This window comes from Lutjanus erythropterus, chromosome 7 (genome assembly GCF_056507025.1).
Source record: "Lutjanus erythropterus isolate fLutEry1 chromosome 7, fLutEry1.hap2, whole genome shotgun sequence".
Taxonomy (NCBI): Eukaryota; Metazoa; Chordata; class Actinopteri; order Lutjaniformes; family Lutjanidae; genus Lutjanus; species Lutjanus erythropterus.
The window spans coordinates 38,078,293-38,100,410 of NC_139323.1; the positions used below are offsets into that span (position 1 = coordinate 38,078,293).

The 22,118-nt window shown below is 40.5% G+C and overlaps 1 protein-coding gene across 2 annotated transcripts in view; it reads right to left on the reverse strand.

The window, feature by feature from the left end:
- lrp8 (low density lipoprotein receptor-related protein 8, apolipoprotein e receptor) overlaps positions 1-22,118 on the reverse strand; it is a 246,160-nt gene that overhangs the window by 45,546 nt on the left and 178,496 nt on the right. For both annotated transcript variants that reach the window (XM_084723705.1, XM_084723704.1), the window contains exons 6-10: positions 19,857-19,979; positions 18,461-18,583; positions 13,317-13,436; positions 10,676-10,801; positions 13-184 (exon numbers count right to left, since the gene is read on the reverse strand). In XM_084723705.1, coding sequence (XP_084579831.1) covers positions 13-184; positions 10,676-10,801; positions 13,317-13,436; positions 18,461-18,583; positions 19,857-19,979 — 664 coding nt within the window. The remainder of the gene's footprint in view (positions 1-12; positions 185-10,675; positions 10,802-13,316; positions 13,437-18,460; positions 18,584-19,856; positions 19,980-22,118) is intronic.

Consider the following 22,118-nt stretch of genomic DNA (forward strand, 5'->3'; position numbering starts at 1 on the left):
CTTTGCATGTACCTGTATATTTTACGATGATACAGATCACACCAGAACATCTTGTTGGTGGACACGTCGACATCCAGGGCCACTGCATTCTTCAGCGTGGGAACCACTTGTGCGTATTCGCTCTTCAGCAGGTCAATGCGACGGATCTCATGACGGTTGGTGAACATCAGGTACGGACTCTTTCCTGATAGAAAAAGACATTGTTATCACAATCACACATGAGCAGGTATCTTTAAAAAAACATTTTGCTGCATTTATTTGCTACTTGACATTGACAAATTTGATCAGAGAGGCTACAAAGCTCAGGAGGTGGGTGGAGACCCTCAACAGCCATTAACCTACTACTGCAACCCAAAATGAGTACATGTATCATTCACAACCTGCTCTATACTAGACATGGACCATTTGCAATCCTGTCAATCATAAGTATGTTAGTGTATATGTGTCAACGCAACATATCTCGACCTTGACATTGATACATCAATTATAGCACGTCTCAAACCTGAGCTTGCAAGGTGGAGCTGCATATCTGCATCTTTGCTTATGTACAACCCACACTGTTCCTGAGCCTGAGACAAGGTGACATTGACTTTATGCCAGTGCTGCTCACAGGCTGAACAGCTCGATGTAGTTACACACCGTCATGTGTTACCAGGTCAACAAGACCTGAATTTGGACCGATTATTGATAATAAATAAGTTTGTTCTGCAACATTGTAATTACATTTAGAAACATCATCAGTGTTAATCAGTGATGTGACATGACATCACTCATTGGACTCATTAACCATATTTTACAGAGACCTCAAAAATAGGAAGGATTTCAATATCAAGCAATTTGAGTTTCAGAGACTCCCTTCTTTCTGGGGACTTTTGAAGAATGAAAATAAGAAAATAACACTATAAAAGTATGAAGTACAAGTGTTAAGTACACGGCAAGTATTAATTGCATTAACAGGTTGTAATGATGACAAGAAGAAAGGTGTGAAAATCTGTCAGAACTTGGGAGAAATACATCAAAAATTAGGATCCTAGGGGAAATAGGGAGATGGCAATGAAAAGCAGGAGCCTTCTGGAAAAATCGGAGAGTTGGCAAGTATGCACCACATGCACATCGCAGCCATTTTCCTCCAACGTCACCCTCAGAGGGAAGCTCAAATGTTGTTCTGCTGTGTTTACGGTTCTTAGTCATGTAAATGTATAGAATCTGACAAATTGTTGTCATTTCTTCACTTCCTGATTGATCAGCAACTGAAAAAAACAATGGATTGTGAAAATCCAGAGGGAAATTGGACTATATTTCAAGCTAAAATCACATTTTTAGTAACCCAGTCAACAGTTAACATTAGCAGTACAACACTTCAGCTTCCCACCCTGAGGGAGAAAAATGACCACCATGTATATATGTTGAATCGTCCAATAAATTCAAAATTCTGTTCAACTAACTAATGACATTTGTACACATATTTTATGTTGGCTTTATATGCATTTGCTTTGTCCACTTTGGCTGTGATGAAGACATCATAGTGTGCATCAGTGTGTTCCCGTCCAGCTTTGTTTTCTGACATGTAGTTCAGCGCTAGTGTTAAAACCTACACATTCTGTTGTCTACAAAGTTACCGTGGGTGGTGTTAAGTTGTTGATTCTTATTCCCAGGAGGGACCATAATGTAAGACATCATAAAGTAAGAGGTCTTGTTTTGCATTTGTACTATTTAGGCCCTCAAAGCATGTATTTTTGATGATGTGAGCATAAATAAATCATCCAAATAAACCATTTAAAAGGAAAATATATTCTGTACACACACACACACACACACACACACACACATACACAGACTTCTTTTCGGTCCACATAATGCTGCTCACTTAATTATTCACACAATCATGCTCTGCAGAAAAGTACCACATGCATTATGTGAGGTGGCTCAAACTGAAAGCAAGGAAGGCTTAAAAAGGACACATCCATTTACAGAGCATTGTCTTTTGAATGTGTGTATATGAGTGTGTGTCCTGCTGCTGGATGAAGTAATGGAGCTGGATATGCATGCGGATAAAGCAGCCCCAAAACTAGACCTGACACACGGTGCTATTTTTAGCACACCATCATGTCAAAAGTGTGTTTCTGGGTTCTCTTCCTCCTCAGGTGCGTACAGTACGCGCTGTTCGCTGGCACATCACTTACCTGGGGCACAATTTTCAGCATGCTGAAGGTGAGCATGACTCAAGCATTTGAATAATTCTCATGCAGTCGACAAGGTCAGCTTCATCTTTAGTACACACAGACACGAAAAATATTGTTTGTACACACGCCTGCATCCTGAATTTTCACCTCTTGTACAAACTGTTTATACACTCCCAAATCATTGAAATGTAACCAAATTTACCATCTATATAATTCATCAAACTTCTCCCCGATAATCAACAGTTGCAAAAGCAGGGTCGGTATTGTTTTCACAGCAAAATGTGGTCTGACTGTAGACAGAACTATCGGAAGTGGTTTTGAGTGCTCTCCCAGTTGTTCATTTATTTGTGTCAATGTGATGATGTCAGAATCGCACAAGATAGAGTCACAAAACTTTACAGGTGCGTAGTTGAGATCTAAATGAAGGCCTCGTTCAAAGATTCATATCACCTAAGCAAGGCTGCCAGGATTAGAGGAGTAGGAAGTAAGGAAGGGGGCTGTTAGTGCCCCACTTTATGCCCCTGGCTCACATTCGTTTAAAGTTGTGGATCACTATATCCTTGTTTCGATAATTCCCGTCCATTCTAACCCCCGTCTCGACCGCTAGCAAGTCTGCCTCATTTTTCACTTCTGACGCAAGAGAAATGCTCTCATCTTAATCTCTGCAGCTGTCTGCACCAGCTCAGTACGTCTCACATCACCCCTGCTTCTGGCAGGTGTAAACGTGACCTGAAACATTATTTACATGTGGAAATATGAGGCTGGAACCTGGTAAAAAAAAAAAAAAGGCACTGAAAACGGGAACTTCTTGAATGCTTTCTGCTGTATTCGTTCATGGACAAAATGTACATTTACTGCCACTATACAACTCTGCTGCTAAACTTTAAACCCCCAGCTCTGTTCGCAAACACGTCTGCTCTGAGCACAGCCACCAGCACTCTCTTTTTTTGCTCATCCACACCCACTGCTCACACACACACTGCAGTGTTTTGAAATGCGCGGACCATATGGAGCCCATATAGACTGATGCTTCAGTGTGGCATGAATGCTGTCATCATGCAAGCCTGATGCTGACATGACGTTGGCGGCCTAGACAAGGGGTAAGACGACAGGTAAAAATTCAGCTTGTGAGTCTGTGTGTGTTTATCTTATGCAACCTTGGAAAAATGTGGTCCTGGAGACACCGACTGTAGCAGAAACTACGACAGAGGCAGATTTGTCTCATGAAAGCTAAGAGTAATAATGTCATACTAATGACTACTGAGGTCTCATGGGTCAGACTAACAACATGAAGTTGCTGCACAGCTGTTGTGATCCCATCACAAGATGGTCTCTAGTTTCATTTTATTGTTTATTTTTTTCCACTGTACTGTTTTGTCCTGGATTTCTCTCTGTCTGCCTGTTTCCCTCTCTATCTTTGACATAAATACCCACCCATCTCATTTTCTAGCTTCTTTCCTTCATCCTCACTTCTCTCCTCTATCTGTCATGCTGCTCTCCACTCCACACAATGTCCAGTAAAGCGGAAATGCTGCGTAAAGAGGCAAAGTTGGACAACAGTCACACTGACGCGTGCACACACACACACAGAGCCAACCATCCCTCAATAGGTTTCCTCAACCTCGGTTTAATACGGGCGACTGCACAGGGAGAAAATATTACATCTCTACTACTGTTTGGATCCAATCATTTTCCTCTGACTACAGGGTGTGTAACCATCAATTTCACCTGCTGAGAGAGAGGGGGAGAGAGAGAGATAGAGGAAGGAAGAGGAATGGAGCAAGACAGAGACAGCCACAAGCAAATGTGATGGATGCAGGTAGAATCATGGAGAAATGAAGAGTAAGAGGATGTAATTAAGGGAGGAAGCAAGAAGGAAAAGACATCAACTGATCAGCCACAGCAGGGGAAACAAAGTCAGGTGGGTAGAGTGAAAAAGAGAAAAGTGAGGATGACAGGATGAGAAAAAGGGAGTAAGAATATTTTGGAGTGCGTATAATAAAGACAGAGACAGATCTAACTTCTCTTTCATCAATCCTCCTGACTCACATTTTCAAGACAACATCTCTTATCCCTCATCACTGTTGTCGCAGCAATATGTCCTCCTCAAGGCAGAAAAAGCTGAGTCACTGTTTTCTTCAGGCCACGGCACTACAGAGATGTCATCAAAAAGTGCTGTATTATCTCTCCTCAATAGGTTCCAGCAGAGCAACAGTCGGCTTTCTTAACAAGAACAGAGTCCCCTAGATATATTTTAATCTGTGCTGCCAGTTCGGGGCCGCTCTGCCCCGTTAGCCAATTAAGATAATGCAGGCAAAAGATAAATACGGGCTGGGGAAATGCCGTCTGGCACTGCAGAAGCATTGATTTGACTCTCACCAAAGCAGATGTTTATGTTGTGAAGATATGCAAAGTAAGAGTGGAAAAAATCCAACATAAAGAGAGACGAAAAGGTCAGACAGAAAGGTATGAAATTCTGCAGGATGATGGGGATGTGCAGCTGCATCCAGCGTGAGTGGACAGACACTAGATGAGGTTATTAGGATGATGTTATGTCTGGAAGAAGACACACATGTTGAGGTCGGCCATGCTCATTAAGACATACAGACCATGGTATATAATGATGAATAGACCTTCTCTCAAAAACTTGCTCCAAATGTCAAAAAGTCACCTACTCGTCCTCATGACAGAGCAAGTTATATAATGATCATTATTTCTGTGGTGGTCAGAGTCTCTGAGAAAAAATGCAGCATTTTCTTCTAATGAAAGTAAACATTTCTTTTCTTTTGTGTATCTGACTTTCAAAGGGACTAAATCCAAATACAATATTCAGCCTCATTAGATGTCAGCACACAACTATTTGCTATTCAAAGTTATAATAGAATAATGGTGTCCTGTGCATGTCCCTCTTGATCTCCCCCGCATCTGTTTTCCACACGGCAGCCTGGTGAACAACTTCATTATGCTACAATAGCACATGAAAATATGTTTCTGAGAAATGGGCTATGCAGTAACAGTTTGATCTGAGTTTCAGGGGTCTCTGTCAAAAAGGGGACCCTAGATTTGTTAAACTTTCACAGGATTTGCATGTGTTGTTTGTTAATTTGTGCACATTGTCAGAAAAAGAGTTTGGGGAAGATCGTAGTTTGTTTGGATGCACTGGATACAATTTTTCAGGCTTAACAGTTAAACAGTCACTAGATTATGTTTCTGGAAAAATTTAGGTGAGAAACAGGCAACGTAGGACGATAATCTTGATCTGTATTTGATCAGGATGTGGTGGATCAGGTATGCATTAAATTTGGTCTGAGATGCTGGTGGTGAACTCTAGAGCAAAAGTGGTACCCAGAATGTTTGAAGCTGGGACCATTACAAAGCTTGACAGGTTGCTGAAGGAATAAAAGACTGGATGATAAATACATACTTACAAATTTGTGTTCTAGATTAATATTACCAATATTCCAAAAGGCAGACAGAATAAAATGTTATGTGCTCGTCCATTAAAAGCCTAAAACTGCAGGAAGAACTTCTGTGATGAGGTTTGACAGTATTCCACGGCATCTTTGGTCCCATGGCAAAATCTTTTGACAATGGGGAAAATCTGACCACTGCTTTAAACCCATTTTGAAAAGTGTGTGCTCAAACTGTCAAGCATGGCACAAACTGCTCTTGGTACTGTTGTTAAGCCTGCAGTACAGTGTATATGAGAGAGAGAGAACAAGGAACAGGAGAAGGAAACAAGAGCAAGAAAAAAAGAATACAGAAAGCAAGACTTTGGTCCACAGGCAGTTTGTAAATTTCCTCTGCATCAGTGTGACAGTGTCTCCTGCCTGCAGTTTGTGTGTACCTGCTGTGTATTCCACACTGTCACATCTTTCTCTTCCTTATCCTCACCCCTGTCTGAAAATTTCATAAACTTCTATTTGCCTTCATAAAATGCCTCAAATGTCAACTGTCATTAAAGAGTAGCTCCATTGTCTGCATGTGGATATTACCTGAAATCACAAAATATTTCAGTGTACCCAATATTGTGCCCCAAAACCACTGCAACTGAATTTGTAACACATCCTTCAACAACTTGCAAGATTGTTATACAGTCACTGCTCATGAAAGCTAGTTAGCAGAGAACCCAAAAGGGATATTTACTGTTTTGAGTGACACTTCAAATCTGCAGCCTGGTTATTACAGAGACAAACTCTTTGAGTGATCAGTTATCAGTTACGTTGTTCACTTTTGACACACACCTAACAATAACTATAAAATAAAGTTCATCAAACCATCAGCACACATACTTATGAATATTACATTCCATTTCTGTCATATACTGCCAGGAAATCCCTGTAAGTCTCACACACTAGATCTTTAATGTCCACTAACACAACGGCTCTGGTGTTGCTGGCGATTTTAGGGAAAAGTTTTACTGACTGCACTGAATATTGTTGACTTTACTTTTTATTGAAGTAACTGAAGTTTTAAACTGGCTCATTCTGTTAAGTGTGTTTTAATGTTTTAGGAAATGGTGCTGCAGTAATTGATCAGTTGTGACATAAAATGACATTAATTAGGATTAATAACACCACAGAAGCACATTGTTGTTCTTCTTTGAGAAATGGGGGCAGGTGTTAGCTTCCTTCATGTACGCTCTCTCTCTCTCTCTCTCTCTCTCTCTCTCTCTGTCCTGGTCTTATCAAGTTCAATTTTCTATCAACTCTGATTTATACGACAGACGACAAAACTGGTCAAGAAATGCATCAGGAGCGGCTGTCTGTGTGGACTGGCAGTTACTGTCGTACCTCATTCACAAAGTAAACTCCCACGCTGCTCCTCTCTCTCTCGCTCTTACAATAATAATAACTCAAGCTGATGTCTCAGTGAGTGGCATCACAGCCATAAAGGTGTAAACACAATAACAATGAATGCAATTAGTGTAGAGCAAGGCTTTCTTCAGGGGACTTAATGGACGCTGCCATGTACTAATACAAACACGCACACACGCGTACGCGTACACAAATAGCAGCTTAAAAGAGTGAACGCATTATGACTCCAACCTGGGACTTTACTTTTAATTAGCTTTCCTAGTGTAACAGCTGCATATTAGTCTGAAATTAATCTGCAGAGCCTGAAACCACATGTTAGGATTAGAATGAAATGCACTCTTTGTGCGCAAAGTGCAGAGGTTACCGCTGCGAGTAACTCTTCTCGCAATCAAAGTCAAGGCTCAACTCGTACAAACAAACACAAATAAGAAATGCCAGGAAAAAGCTATATGTGGCATTCTGTGTAACTCCAGGATGACATCGTGTTTTGTCGTGTGCCTCCGAGACAGAAGCACAAATGGCATTTTACAGCCTGAACTTCAATATGTGCAAATGATATTGGCACTCACACGTGTCACATCTCATCACAGGACGTGACATTCCTCCAGGCCAGTCAGTCGCAGGGGAATTGTGTCTGTGTGCGAACTTTGACGTGACTCCCCAAAATGACTACATGCGTGTGTGTGACCAGAATCCAAAGCGTATATGTGTGCTGATGTATGTGACCACGCATGTGTGTGATTGGGTGTACATATATATGAGTTCTCAGGCAGATGCAGCTTCATTAAGTCCACATTACATCAGCTTCACGAAGCAGACATCCCTGCATTTAGGGTCCCAGCCCTATTTGTGCCTCTGAATAAATAAACCACAACATAAACAATAATCATGTCACATTTTCTGTCTGTTCCTCCTTCTGTCTCCTTAGGCACACTACAACATGTGCCACGATCAACGGCGCAGATGCATCTCTGCATTACTTTAATGAGCAGAGAAATATTCATACAATGCATCCATCTTTTTTTCCTCCTCTGCTTGCCTGTCCTCCCCTCTGATAAATGCCTTGGCCTGACAGGGACTGTTTGCTCTGCCTAACGGTAATAAAGATTCACACATAGAGACATGAAGCAATCAATGGTGGTTTTTATGCCACTTAGCTTAAGAGTGAGGGCCTGTTTTCCGCTTTAAGCTCCCTCATTACCAGACCAGTTCAGCCTATAATGACTCAACCTAAGACCGATGGTGGTAATCACTAATAACGCTCTTTTCTCTCCCTTCTCCCACACAGAAAAGTTAATTTGCTGTGTAACTCAATCAGTTAAAGGTTCCATTACAAATTTAACTAAAGGCGTAGTTGCTAGGCACTGACAGGGCCGGAGCAAGAGGTTATGTCCTCTCTGGGTCTGCAGGTATCCCTCTGGTCTGTCAAATGGAAAAGACTGCTAAACTTGAAAAAGTAATTTACATGAAAATAGGCTCCCAAGTTATATTTTTACCCTTCTTATCAACTGAACCGGTACCAAATTAAAGTGTTGTAACTTAATATAACTTCGGTCTGGACTAATGTGCATCCATCCACTTGCTAAAGTAAGGTGTTAATATAATGATCTGTAGAGACAAACTGTGTTATTTATTTTCTTTTTAGAAATTTAACTGATGTTCAATATTTTATTTTATTCCGTTCTTTTTCTTATCTTTCCTTTGGTTATTATCCTCTGTTTTTTGTTCCTGCTGTTATTTGCTTACTGATTCATTTCCTGGCTCTTTGGTGTTTGTATAAGACACAAATTTATGTCAGACTGACTTGAAATTTGCTAACATGTATGCTAATTAGCATAAAACTGAAAAACAGTAAAGTAACATCTAATTTTTTGGTTTTGAGTCTATTGGCACCAATTTGGCGACACAGTATTGTGGGACTTTACAAGGGGCGGAGCTTAGCAGGAAATAAGTCTATCAAAGCATTTTAGGCCCTGCCCACAGGAAGCACAACAAATGTCACAAATGTGCATCTGAAAAAGCGGTGGACAGAATTTAATCAGTTTTGATGTGCGTGCCCTAGGCGCAAGTATCGGAATCTGAAGTGCGATACTGATTGGTGGAAGTGGGCGTGGCCTATCAAATATTCACTCCTCAACATACACACCAAGTTTTGTTTAAATCTGATGAGAGCTTCGAGAGATTTGCAGAGGCAAATGGCAGGACTTTAAGTGCATAATTATTGAAATGCTGCAGGCTTTGTGATGATAAAACAAATTCCTTCTTTAAACATAATTAAACTAGATGAATTGACTTTGTGAAGCCTGAAACCTGCTTGTTTCTGCGTGTGACTTTGACCAATTAGTTTGCTCGAGTGCAAAAGGGTTGAAGCCGCTAATTGCAGCTTTGCAGCCATAAATTTCTATTATTCTGAGAGGCACCAGGTTGTCCATATATAATAATAATAATATAGATTTGCACAGATGAAGAAAGATCAAGTGCTTTTTCTTTATATCCCTTAATGTTTTGTTGCTTATTTTGGTCGTCAGGTTGATTAAAATAAGTTGTGAGGGTATATTGTGTGTGTGTGTGTGTGTGTGTGTGTGTGTGTGTGTGTGTGTGTGTGTGTGTGTATGTGTGTGTGTGTGTGTGTGTGTGTGTGTGTGTGTGTGTGTGTGTGTGTGTGTGTTTATGAAGATATATAGGCTTGATTTTGTATTTTGGTCTGTTTTAATGTGACTGTGGTGTGTTTGTTCTTTGTTTATTGCTCTGCTTGTTTTCAGCTGATTTATATTATGTCTTTGTTTAGTAAATTCAAAGGGAAAAAAAAGTTCTACTGTTCTGCGTTGCCAACAGTGCTGAAATTCTGTTTTCAACACTGTAAAATATGTATCAACTTTTATCATAACATCACCACACATCAGAAACTCTAATTTGTCCGTGTTAGCCGGAAACGTTATCTGTAGGTGTTCAAATGGTTGTTGACAGACAGCGCCGTTATCGGTAAAGCCAGCTGTAACAGACTGAGAATGTGTGCACTGATTAAAAACTCCCAGAATTCATATGGAGCTTTTTCAAAAGGCAGGCTTGGATGCAGCTACAGTAACAAGCAACAGTTGCATCTTCACTTCAGGCTCTAGGCGGACTAATTTTCAGCACCAACCTTGCACGGTGGAGCTTTGAGGACAAGATTTTATTTTCATTCATGCCACTGCTTGGAGTGTTTACCCAGGCCAACGCGGGCTACAGGCCCTGCCTTGTGTGCTATAGTGAGTGGGCAGGCCCCCTCCCCACACAGCATCCTTCCCTTGACACTCCAGGGAGAGCAGAGGCAGCTGGCTGCAAACTTTTCATTAGTGAGGACTGCAGAAAAAGGTGGCAAATATTTATCTTTGCACAGATTGATGTGCAAGGCCTGCATACAAAGCAAGCCTCTCGTCTCACCGAGTCCCACAGCGTGAGAATGGTGTGGGATGTGACTCTGTAGCTCAGGGTGCTGGAATGGGAAAGTAATTGGTGTGTGTATAGGAGTTGTTCTCGACGTGTGATTCCTTTTAAGCACATGTGTGCCCATGACTGTATTTTAGGGAGAACATCCATCTCTGACAGTGTGTGTCTTTACCTGTACAAATGGGCGTGAGCGTGTGTGTGTGCGTGCGTGCGTGCATGTGTGTGCGTGTGTGATAAATGACTCACCCACTGCCTTGCAGGTCTTAGAGGCAGGGTCCATCTCGTAGCCTTCATAGCATTCACACTTATAATCTCCTTTGTAGTTGATGCAAATTTGACTGCAGGCGTCTGGGTTCTCACATTCATCTATGTCTGTGGAGAGAAACAAGGCACAGAGACAATAAAGATCAAAACAAAACACACAAAGTCATATTTTTCTGAAGAGTAAGAAGTAAGAGAAGTGCATGTTCAGTATCAAGTATTTTAACAATCATTCTCTTAAGAATTTTCACTTTAAATACAGACTCTGATTCTTCAGATGGATTTATATTTATCTGGCCAAAAGCTTCAACAGACATGATAAGATTTGAGCTAAAGCTTGTTAAGTAATTATGAGAAACCCAGTTAATTTGCATTTGTATAGATCAGTAGTGAGACCATTGTTGCTTTTAAAAGCAAACTATACAGGATTTTCCCTAAAAAAAAAACCAACAACAACGCATCAACTCATACAAATCCTTCGTCATCATCACAAACCCAAAATGTCGGCAACTGACCAGGTCAGGAATTTCATCATTTTGGTCATAAGGTCACTTGGTCTCAAGGGCCAAATGCCAGGGTGGCAAGATTTTCAGATAAAGCAATGATTTGAAGGCCACGGAAATAATCTAATGAACTTCAAGGTTAAGGATAATTTTATTTTCACTGATTTTTTTGTCCTAATTTGTCAACCAGGGACAAGACAGTCAGAGGTCAGTCTAAATAGTGTGCAATACATAATTAGCTTAGATTACTTAGTATCTCAAAATAATGAGTTAGTATAGTAAAATAACTACAATCTTTCTTAAATTAGTTATTGAATAACAATTAGCAAGTGGCTCATTATTTTGAGATAATAAGTCATCATGTTGACTCATTATTTTCATTCGTTCGTTTCGTTTTCATTTCCTCTCTTCCACATAGAGAAACAGTGAACACTGAAGAGGAGACGAGTGTAAATAACGCACATCTGTTTGTCACTGTTAAAGGAGACTCCAGTCTGTAGTGTAAACCACAGAATGTAGACTAACAATAGACTTTATGATCAAAAAATGTTTATATTATGTTGACATTTCCGTCCATATTCACACGCTCTATTTCGTCCCGTGCACTTTGTCTCCGCCGCGAGTCATCGCACTTAAAGAGCCTTGTGATTTTCCAGCAGTTCATACCAGGATCGAAAACTAACCAACCACTGGTTGTGTGACAGCGTGACACTTGATGTTGCCCAATGAGAATCTCAACAAGCGGCGGAGGAAGAAAATGGCAAAATCAGCTGGGGCAGCGTGAGCAGGCATCAAGGCCACTGTGGCTGCAGGGTCTTTCATTTTCTTAGGTGCATAAAGCTGCCATCAAATTCCTGCCCTGGATTCAAAAATCAACTATCCTTCTGGTGCATTTACAAACAGCAACTGACAAAACTACTGTGACTACTGATTATAGCTTTAAGATGTAGTTTCACTGGATTCTATATCATGCTACTGAAGTCCTGCAATTCTTTTTTAAATGCATGAAGCATCTGTCCAGAGAATAGTTCAATCTGTTCGCTGGGTGGATATTTTGTCCTTGAAAATTTGTATAGCGCATTTCAAAAAGGAAATTCTAAGTGCTTCACAAACATAAAACATAAACAGCAAGAAGAGCATCAAGACAAAATGTAAAAGGAACATAAAGCAATATAAAAAGACATTTCAGCACAATTATAGAGATAGAAAGATAAGAACAACAGAGACTCTGCCAGTGCATTTAAACACTTTAAACCAAATAAAACAAAAGTCCAACATTTGGGGAAATGTTTGTTTGCCAGCAAACCCAGAGCCTCATGAGAAGATCAATAGCAATTTGATCTCACTGAGATCAGGTTTTGGGACGTGTTTAGTCAAGCTTAGCAGCAGGGAAACGGTTTCTCTGGTTCTGTCCAATAACTTTCAAGAAATTCAGCACCGGTTTCTTTATGCTTTGTATCCTGCTAATTTAACTTTCTCAGAAGAAGAAATTCCAAAATGCAGGCACCGTCACTTCAGAGACTGCGCAAACATTTGAGCATTTTTTTTTTCTTTTGAAATACTACTGTGAAGTCATCTTAAAAGAAAGTCTGAACAACATCTCCAATAGTAGGTGTTACCATAGACACTTAGTGAGCCTCAGAAAAGATAATCCTGTATGCTGAAGAAACTGAAGAACTCGACTAAATTAAATAAAATGGATGTTAAAGGAATAGTTCAGATTAATTAAAGGGGAGTTGTAAGAGGTACTTACAATCCATCATCAGTGTATTACCTACAATAAACAGCAAATGTCTGCTGCAGAGTGTTTGAAAGAAGATTTCAGCTTCAAGACATATCCCAGACATACTTTAATGGACACAGATCGATGAAAACGACTTTGAATATTAAATTAAAAACAAGCATGTTTCCCAATACTGTATTTTAAAAATGTTCCTTTTACCAGTGATGCTATGAAACTCTTCTGATGCTGCCATGGTTTCTCTCAGAGCTATAAATACAGCAGAGGAGTGCAGAAAAGAAATAGAAATATAGATTGCACCAGCCCAGGTGTGATTGTACTTTAGTCATGGTCTTCTGCATTGAAGCAGCAGTTTTGTCGCATAACTTCTCTTTTTCTTTACCTCCGCAAGTCTTTTTGTCCAGGAGTTTGTACCCAGAGGGACAGTCACACTCATAACCAATTCTCCGGTCCCTGCAGATGTGGGAGCAGCCGCCATTGTTGTCTGCACACTCATTCAGGCCTGCAGAGAGAGAGAGAGAGAGAGACAGAAGGACAGTGGAGATGAAGGACAGAGAAGAGGACAGGAACAAGGGGAGGGGAGGGAGGTAAAGAGGAGTTGAGTACTGATAAAATAACACCAGCAGGCTGTTGGACAGAACAATTCAGCCTGGATAAGACACAAAGAAAAGAGTTGGGCAGAAAGACAAAACACCCAAAGTTTGTGCAAAGCTTTAATCATCCTGACAGTTAAGATAATTTAGTCGTGTCAAGTGAGTCTGTGAACACGTCAAATTCCCATTCAAAAGGAAAAGACACTGAACTTTAAAACAACAGTACACTCTTAGAAACAAGGGTCCCCAAAAGGGTTCTTCCTGAAGGGCTGTGGGTCTACCCAGAAACGTTTGCTTCTGAAGAACCTTTTTTTGAAGAAAAAGTTTGTCAAGGGTGCTTTGAGAGACTAAGGGTTCCATTAAGAACAATATTCAACCACAAGCACCTTTTTTGGAAGAAACAGTTCTTCAAGGATCGTTCTTTGTGCCATCATATAAAAGAGTTCTTCCCTGGATAGGTTCTAGATAAAACCATTGGAATATAAAAGGGTTCTTGGTGTGAAGCTCAGGGTGGGTTCTAGATAAAACCCTTGGAATACAAAAAGGTTCTAGATAATAATCTTGGAATATAAAAGGGGTCTCAGGGAGGGGTTCTACATAAAACCATTGGGATATGAAAGGATTTGTGGTGGAACCCCTCGATGAGTTTTAGATAACACACTTGGAATACAAAAAGGCTCTCAGTAGAACCTCTAGGATAGATTCTAGATAAAACCCCTGTAACATAAAAGGGTTTGTGGAGGTACACCAGGGTGTGTTCTAGATTTAAACCCCTGGAATATAAAAGTGTTCTTGGGGTGGGTTCTGGATAAAACCCTTGTAATAGGGTTATAACAGTATAACCCTAAGGGTAGATTTGAGATGACCACTGGATTATAAGACGGTTCTTGGTAGAACCCCTGGGGAGGTTCTTTTAGCATTCCTCTTTGCGTGCTAAAAAGAACAATTTATGATGGGTTTGAGGTAGAACCCTCAAAAAAGGGTGCCAAGTGGAACATTTATAAACAGTTCTACCAAGAACCAAAAGGAATTCTCCTATGGGGACAAGCTGGAGAATGCTTTGTGGTTCTAGTTAGTACCTTTATTTCTATGAGTGTATATAAAGAGACAGGGGTGTGTGTGTACAGTATATTAATATGGACTACTTGTGCGTGCGTGTGTGTGTTCATGGCCTCCAGGCACAGTCTCAGCCCAATGCACCTGGAAACAATCCATTCTCCAACAGGGAGCCTGGCTGTGTGTATCAGCTGCCACTCCACTATGATGCCTATTGTTACACACACACTATCCTTCATCCTCTCATCTCATTCCCTCTATTTGTTCCTTTTTTTTTTTTTTAGCAGAACAGATTGGATCCATCTCAGTCATGTCCCTTCCTTTCTGTGTCTGTTTCCACGCCTCCATTTATTCCTTTGTCTTTCAACTACCCTCCAGGGAGCAGAGAGAGATCTCTGCATAAAGCCAAAGCTGGTACTTCATTACCGGTTTACATTAAAGATTTATGCTTCAAGGCTACAGGTTCTGCTGTGAGACAGTGAGACTGAGAGAGGAAGAGATAAAGACAGAAACACTGAAAACAGAAATAGAGAGAGACTGACAGAGAGAGGGAGAGGAAAGTGAAGGCTTTGAGAAATTAGCATGACATTTAACTCAAATTAAGATTATAATTTACATCAAAGCCAGTGAATTCTATCAGACAAGAACAAATCAACTCAATGTCAACATATCATTAAAGTGAAAACTTATTTCAACTGATCTGTCTCTGCTAATCTAATATGCTGTAGGCCAAAAGTATGTAGACGCTCCTGTCGGTTGCTTTTTAAAGAGGGGCTGCACACTTGAGAAGTAAAAACTCCTGGTGATAATAAGGACATTCCATAATAAATTTGTAAAAATCAACACTTTAATGGGTTGAAAAGGTCTAAAATCCCACCCAAAATAAGTAACAACAAAGTACTAGCACAAATGGTTACATCAGCATCAGAGGATAAAGTTTATTAGTGATGACAACATGTGTGTGTGTGTGTGTGTGTGCATTTTATTCCACTTCAAGATCAATGATGGATTGATACCAGCCGTCCATGCCCAACTGCAAACTTGGAATCTGTAAGTTTTGCCATGTTTTACGTTGTTTTAAGATTTATTTTGCAGCTTAGCGTGCTGAACAGCGTGGTGCACTGTTGGTCTAATGTTGTAATATTAAGGGACAATCAAGAGAAACCGTATGATTGAGCCTCATATGAAGCAAACTAAAGCACAAGAGTAGTCAGCTAACTGATTTTTCATGTTGCTATTTCTAGAAGTTTATACTGCAGCATTAATGTTAGCTCAGCTAGCATTAGCTTTGTTGTTCTAAGGAAGCCAGCACCACCGGTTCTGCTCTATTATCCTCACTGTAGTGTGGTGTGTGTGTGTGTGTGTGTGTGTGTGTGTGTAGGTGTGTTGCTGCTATGTGTTGTACAACCCTGTGCTGAGAATAATTAATAAAGTACTCGAAATTAACTGGTGCCTTGAAGGCAATGATGCATCTACATGTGAAAATTTAGTTTAGTTAATTTATCGACCAGACAGATGGATGATGAGTAGGTAGAATTTCAGTCAACTAGGTTTTTCTTTGGTTGACTACATCCCTCCTTTTTGTCCCTATAAGAGCCAAAATCTAATAACACTGGATGTTACATTCTAGTTCTAATACTACATCATGATTGTTCCCTGCCTGTAAAACATATTTTAAACTGTCACTGTCCCCAATTTGCAACACAGGCTGTCTGCCACAACAAGTCAAAACCTTGATAAAATAACCCTGCTGACATCATCAGCATTTGGAAGTACAAGCCGAGTGGTACTTTCCATGACTAGCTAATTTTGTTATGTAAAATCTGTGAGTCCCCCTTTAAGGGAAATCTTAGTGCTACAGCATAAAACATTTTTTTTAACATTGAGGCAACAATTTCAGGGTCAATAAACCTTTTAAACGTGGAAATACCCCAGTGGACAAAGCAAGGTCCATAAATATATTTCTAGACTTTGGTGTGGGAAACTCAACAGGCACTGAGCCCTGATCTCAACTCCATCCAACAGTTTTGAGATGAACTGTGACGCTGACTGCGAGCTGACCTCACTAATGCCATTGTGGCTGAATAGGAGCAAATCCCTTCTGTAAAGCTCCAAAATCTCAAGGAAAGCCTTCCCAGAGGACTGGAGGCCATTGTGACAGCATGTAAAAACCCAGGGTCTACAGATGGATGTAACGTTCAAATGTCCACAAACCTGACGTAAAAACCAAACGGGGCAGACGTTAACATTTCCTCTGTTTGACCAGTGAGGTCAGGAACTTAAATGTATATAAAGAATAAATGATTTTTCTCCACTTTATTAGTTTCCCAACTGGAGAAGAAATGTTACGTGCAAAAAAACAGAACAAAAAAAAGCTGCTTTGTGATCCTACACTAGAAGTAGGTTGATGTTTTAATACAAAAATCTTTTTTTCATTCAGTTTGACTCTCCTAAATTCTCTCTACTTAAACAGCCTGAGTTAAAATATTTTAAATATTAAGTGTCTCTGTGCTTAACAACAGACATAACCAGTGAATGGTCTGATTAGCCCCCTAATAAAACAATAATCTCCTAATAAACAATTTAAACACCCATAAATGTAGAATTTTAGTAATAAAATCAGGGTGATATACTTTTTTCATATTTAAAGGTTTTTAAAGGGCCAGATTTGGCCTGTGGGCTGCCACTGAATAGCCTGCTTTAGAGGAACGCTGAGGAATTTTTTTGACCACGAGTAAAGGAGGAGTGTTTTTATGAGCGTGTCAGTCACACACACACACAGGTTAAACATCCTGTCATCGGTTTCATTTCACTGACTGACAGCTGGCGGTGATAACGTGGAAAGAAACGAAGTAATGCGCCAGGACTGATAACAGGCTACACTTTTCCACAGCAGTACTCATTTTTGGACGTGCAATTGCTGCACATTGCTCCTTTAAGGAAATCATTCAAAACATTTGTTAGACCTCAAGGATATGCACATGTAAATATAAAAAGAACACAATGTTTAACCAGTTTTCATTGCTCTGGCCCGGCCTCGGTTCAGGAACTATCACACTCTCCATGTTGCGGATGATGGCAGTTGACATCTATAGCTAAAACAGTGGAGGTGCAGGTTTGCCTTGAGACAAACTGAATGTCATGTTTAACATTAATGATATGGTTACAGGGCAATCTCATTACAGTGAATATCCATCTGCCTCAAGATCAGAGCTCGCTGAAAGGGCAGAACACTAACGTATCATTCTATACCCATGTGACTGGCTTGAGAAGACTCTTTCAGAGGTAGACGCAGAGTGAAGTGCACTCTGCTTGAGTAATCTCAGAGTCTTCTGCTTGCTCATGTACTTGAGTAACATTTCACTCATACAACACAAGTATCAGTACTTCAATTGCAATTACACGAGCTATATTTACTCGAGAGATTTTATTTACAGGTATGTTTTTTTTTCATCTGTTTGCAGCTGGATTGCATTAACTTGTGATGTGACATCCGTGACTGAAGCTCGCTGAGTGGTAATTATCTATGGCGGGAGGATAAATTGTGCAGTTCCTTATGGGTAGCGTAGTCACGTCACGTTTTCCTGGCTATGATCGTGCCAGAGGGCAGAGCCGCTTGGCTCTTTGATCATAACAAGGTGGTTGAGAAATGTCCTGATTTACCCTGACTTGATCAACTGAAGCTCCTTTTACTAAAGAGGAGTGACCACCCACATAAGAGGCCGTTGATGAAGCCTGTTTATGCGCGAGTGCGTCTGCGCTATTACGCTAGCATGTCTGTACATCCATGTATGCCTGAGGTGGTGAGAGAACTAATGAGAGTCTGGGTATGTAGGCGCATTTATGTGTTAAGAGAAACAGAGAGAAATTATCTCACCGCACTCCTTCATGGGCTCATCGGACCAGTCCTTGCAGTCTTTCACATTGTCACACACCTTGCTGCTGTCGATGCACTCGCCGTTCTTGCAGCGGAACTTTCTCGGCCCATCGCACTTTGTGACTGCGGTTAAGACACGACACACCACAAAGTCAGATATGACTGAACTACATCCCTTTTCAGCTAGAAAAAAAATGCTCAGTGACTTAAGTAGTTGTCTTAAAGAAATCATGCACAGTTGAACCCACATCTGCAGTATTTTACAACAACAATCAATCCCACCATGATGCAAACTGCTCATATATGATAATGGTGGGGTAGTCAGTTCCAGAGGGAGTCAAATATTTCTTTGTTCGGTTGTGTATAAAAAGATTTCAGTACAGCCACAGTGCCTTTGCACTACTGTAAAAGATGGTTATAGTTCGTGCAGACAGTCAACAGGGAAGTTGAGTGTTTGAAAACAGGAGCTATAATGCAGTTCTTAATAAAAAGACTAAGTATAAATGGTTCCTACACTTCTGATAATTTATGGCACAGTGGAACGTGGACTTCACAGGTTGTAAACAGCTGTGGATTGGACCTGGTTATTGAAGATAATCAAAACCACAAGCAGAGTGTTTAACAGAAGGCAGCTATCTCTATGGCTGATATCTCCAAAACATGGCAACTCACACAAAACAATCTAGATGGATAAATAGCGCTACAGACCAGGGAAAAAACATGTATTTTTGATTTTGGGGATAGACTGTCCCTTTAAGCGTCACTGTGTGTTTTATATAAGCCATGGTTTGTTACCGTAATACACAAAGACACAGTAAAAAATCAATTTCAGGTTCACAGCTGTACTTCAAAATACTTCCAAGATAACATTTGCCATCAGGCAGACTATCCTAACTTGTTTGCAAATAGTGTCCACAGTCACATTTCACTGTGATGTTCAGTATATATCAGAGGAGATTTAAGGCAGAAGCATACTGAGACTCTTTAAATTCTTTGACTTTGCAGCTTCTTATACTCCCACTCCTCTTTGTCTTTGTTGCTTTAAGCAGCAAAATTAACTTCTTTAAACAGTTTCTCATGGGGCCGATTCAACTAGAGCGGCCAACTGCAGCCATCTGTGCTACTTTCTAGTGCATTCCCTGTGAATCTCGTTTGTAGTATGAAAGTTGTAATTGGATAGATTTTTTTAGGGTGAATCAAATATGACAAAGGACTAAAATATGTATGAAGCTGATGAATTGCAAACACAGATTGTACTGACATTTCTCTTCGCAGTAGAGTATGCATTATGAATCTGACTACATTCAGATGAAAAACCTATATTTGACTATCTGTCATCTAAGTGAAAATGAATATCATACAGGCGTGCGGGAAGCTACACTCATTTGACACTTACCGTTGACGCAGCCGGCTTCATCACTGTAGTCGGGACAGTCGTGAACTTTGTTACACTGTTTGGTGCCGTGGATGCAGGATCCATCACCACACTGGAACTCATCAGGTCGACATGTGAGCAGGGCTGAGGGACAAAAACAACACAAATACACTCGAGACTCAGCCGACCTTCTGCATGATTGTTACAGTGGAAATATCATCTCGTGGTCTCATCGATGAGAAGATACAAAGCAAGAGGCTCATAACAAAATCACAGGACAATTTCCAAAGTAACCACAGTCACTGGATTTATCACTTTATCACTGAGCTTTCATTCTAGCGTTCTAATTTAAAGGGACAGTTCACTCAAAAATCAGAAATCTATATTTATATCCTACCTGTGGTGCTGTTTATCCATCTAGATTGTTTTATTGTGATTTGTTGAGGTATCCGACAGAGAGATGTCTGCCTACTCTTCAATATTAATGAAACTAGTTTACTTATGTACCTCGGTGTCTGGCGCTCAATGCACCCAAAGATACTTTTGAAAAACTCAACAACGTTCCTTTTCAGACGTAATGACCTGGTTACTCACGATAATGTAGGAACTATTTTCTCTCTACAGAACTACACTCACTAAGGATGTTCCAATATCATATTTTACTTCCTGATACCTATTCTGATAATTAACTTTTGCGTACCGATCCAATGCTGAGATACCACTGCTTAAAATATATATTTTTTCAACAGCTGTACAGTCCTAACCCTGTATGGATTTGAAATGATCGCTATCATTGTCTACTTGCATACTCGCTGAAATGATACACCAACTGCTTCACCACACCAGCTAGCTCAGCTGAGGAGGACACCATTAATATTTACATATGAGCACATATGTAACAGAACATTCTTGTCCATGAGTAAATGCACATTTTCCTCTGTGCAGACACGGACACAGTAGAAAGAAAGTAGTTCCTACACGACACTGCTCTCAACAAGGTCTGTGGATTATTTTGAGTAACCAGGTCATAATTTTGGGAAAATGACATTGCTGCTGGGGTTTTCAAATGGTTTTTTTTGGTGCTTTGAGCACCACAAACCGAGTGCCATCTAGCTCCATTATATTGGAGAGAAGGCAGTTTCACCAAAACTACCTAGATGAATAAATAGCACTACAGGTAAGAGGGAAAATATGTATTTTGGGGGATGAACTGTCCCTTAAAGCTTGTATGGTTGAAGATAACAGACTCACACACACGGAAACACACTGACGTTTCTCTTCCTCAACTGTATCTCTGATGATGTGCATGTGTGTGTACAATATGTGCTGGAGTGCGTTCCAATCCAGCAGCAATCAGTCACACACAACTCTTACCTGCACAGAAACAGCCCCAGTGGAAATGAAAACCGGGCAGGTATTCATTCACTGTCTGTGGAAATCCCACACCCAGTGACCTATTGAGTGTGTGTGCACGCGAGTGTGTATGGGCATTTGCTTGTGCTCGCTCTAACAGCGGAGGGCAGGTTTATTTAACTCATTCGTCTTTTTAACTGGCTGTTTAATTATTCATGTGTTGTGTTTTGGACTGGCTCTGCCAGGGGAACGCAGGCAGACATGATCAATGGCTGCGGAGGCCACAAAAATGCGTGGCACACAATCAGTGTATCAGGAAATATGTAATGAAACACAGCCACACACACTGTTTCACGCCAACAGTGCACACATCCACACATGTCCTGTAGGTGAGAAGATACATACAGTACAGATGCATCAAATGCATGTATGCAGCGAGACGTGTGCACATTTACATGACCACACGCTGGGAAGCTGACTCAGACTTCTACTGCTTAAACTAAAAATAAAGATAAACATATTAATGCTAAAATCAGCAAAGTGTGGAAGACATAATCCTGTGCCATCACAAAATGTGCTGATTCTTTCAGCCAAATGATTGGGATCTGAGCTCAACTAATTATGATAAATCCCCGGGATGAATGGTGATTGCCATCTGCAGAAAAGTTGGCAGGTGGGAGAGGAGAGAACCAACTGCAGATACAATGTGACCATTTCTCATTTACATTAACCTCCTGTCACCCTACACACAGCCGCTTGTCTCAGCATGTCTGTGAAATAATGCAGGATTATTGAGACAGATGTTTCAAATAAGACGGGAGATAATAACCAGGGGATGGGCCTGTATGTAATGAGCAAAGCTTGGCGGAGCAGGAGGGGGAGGAGAGAACAAACCAGAGATACGCAATGATTCTCACATTTCTAATTTAC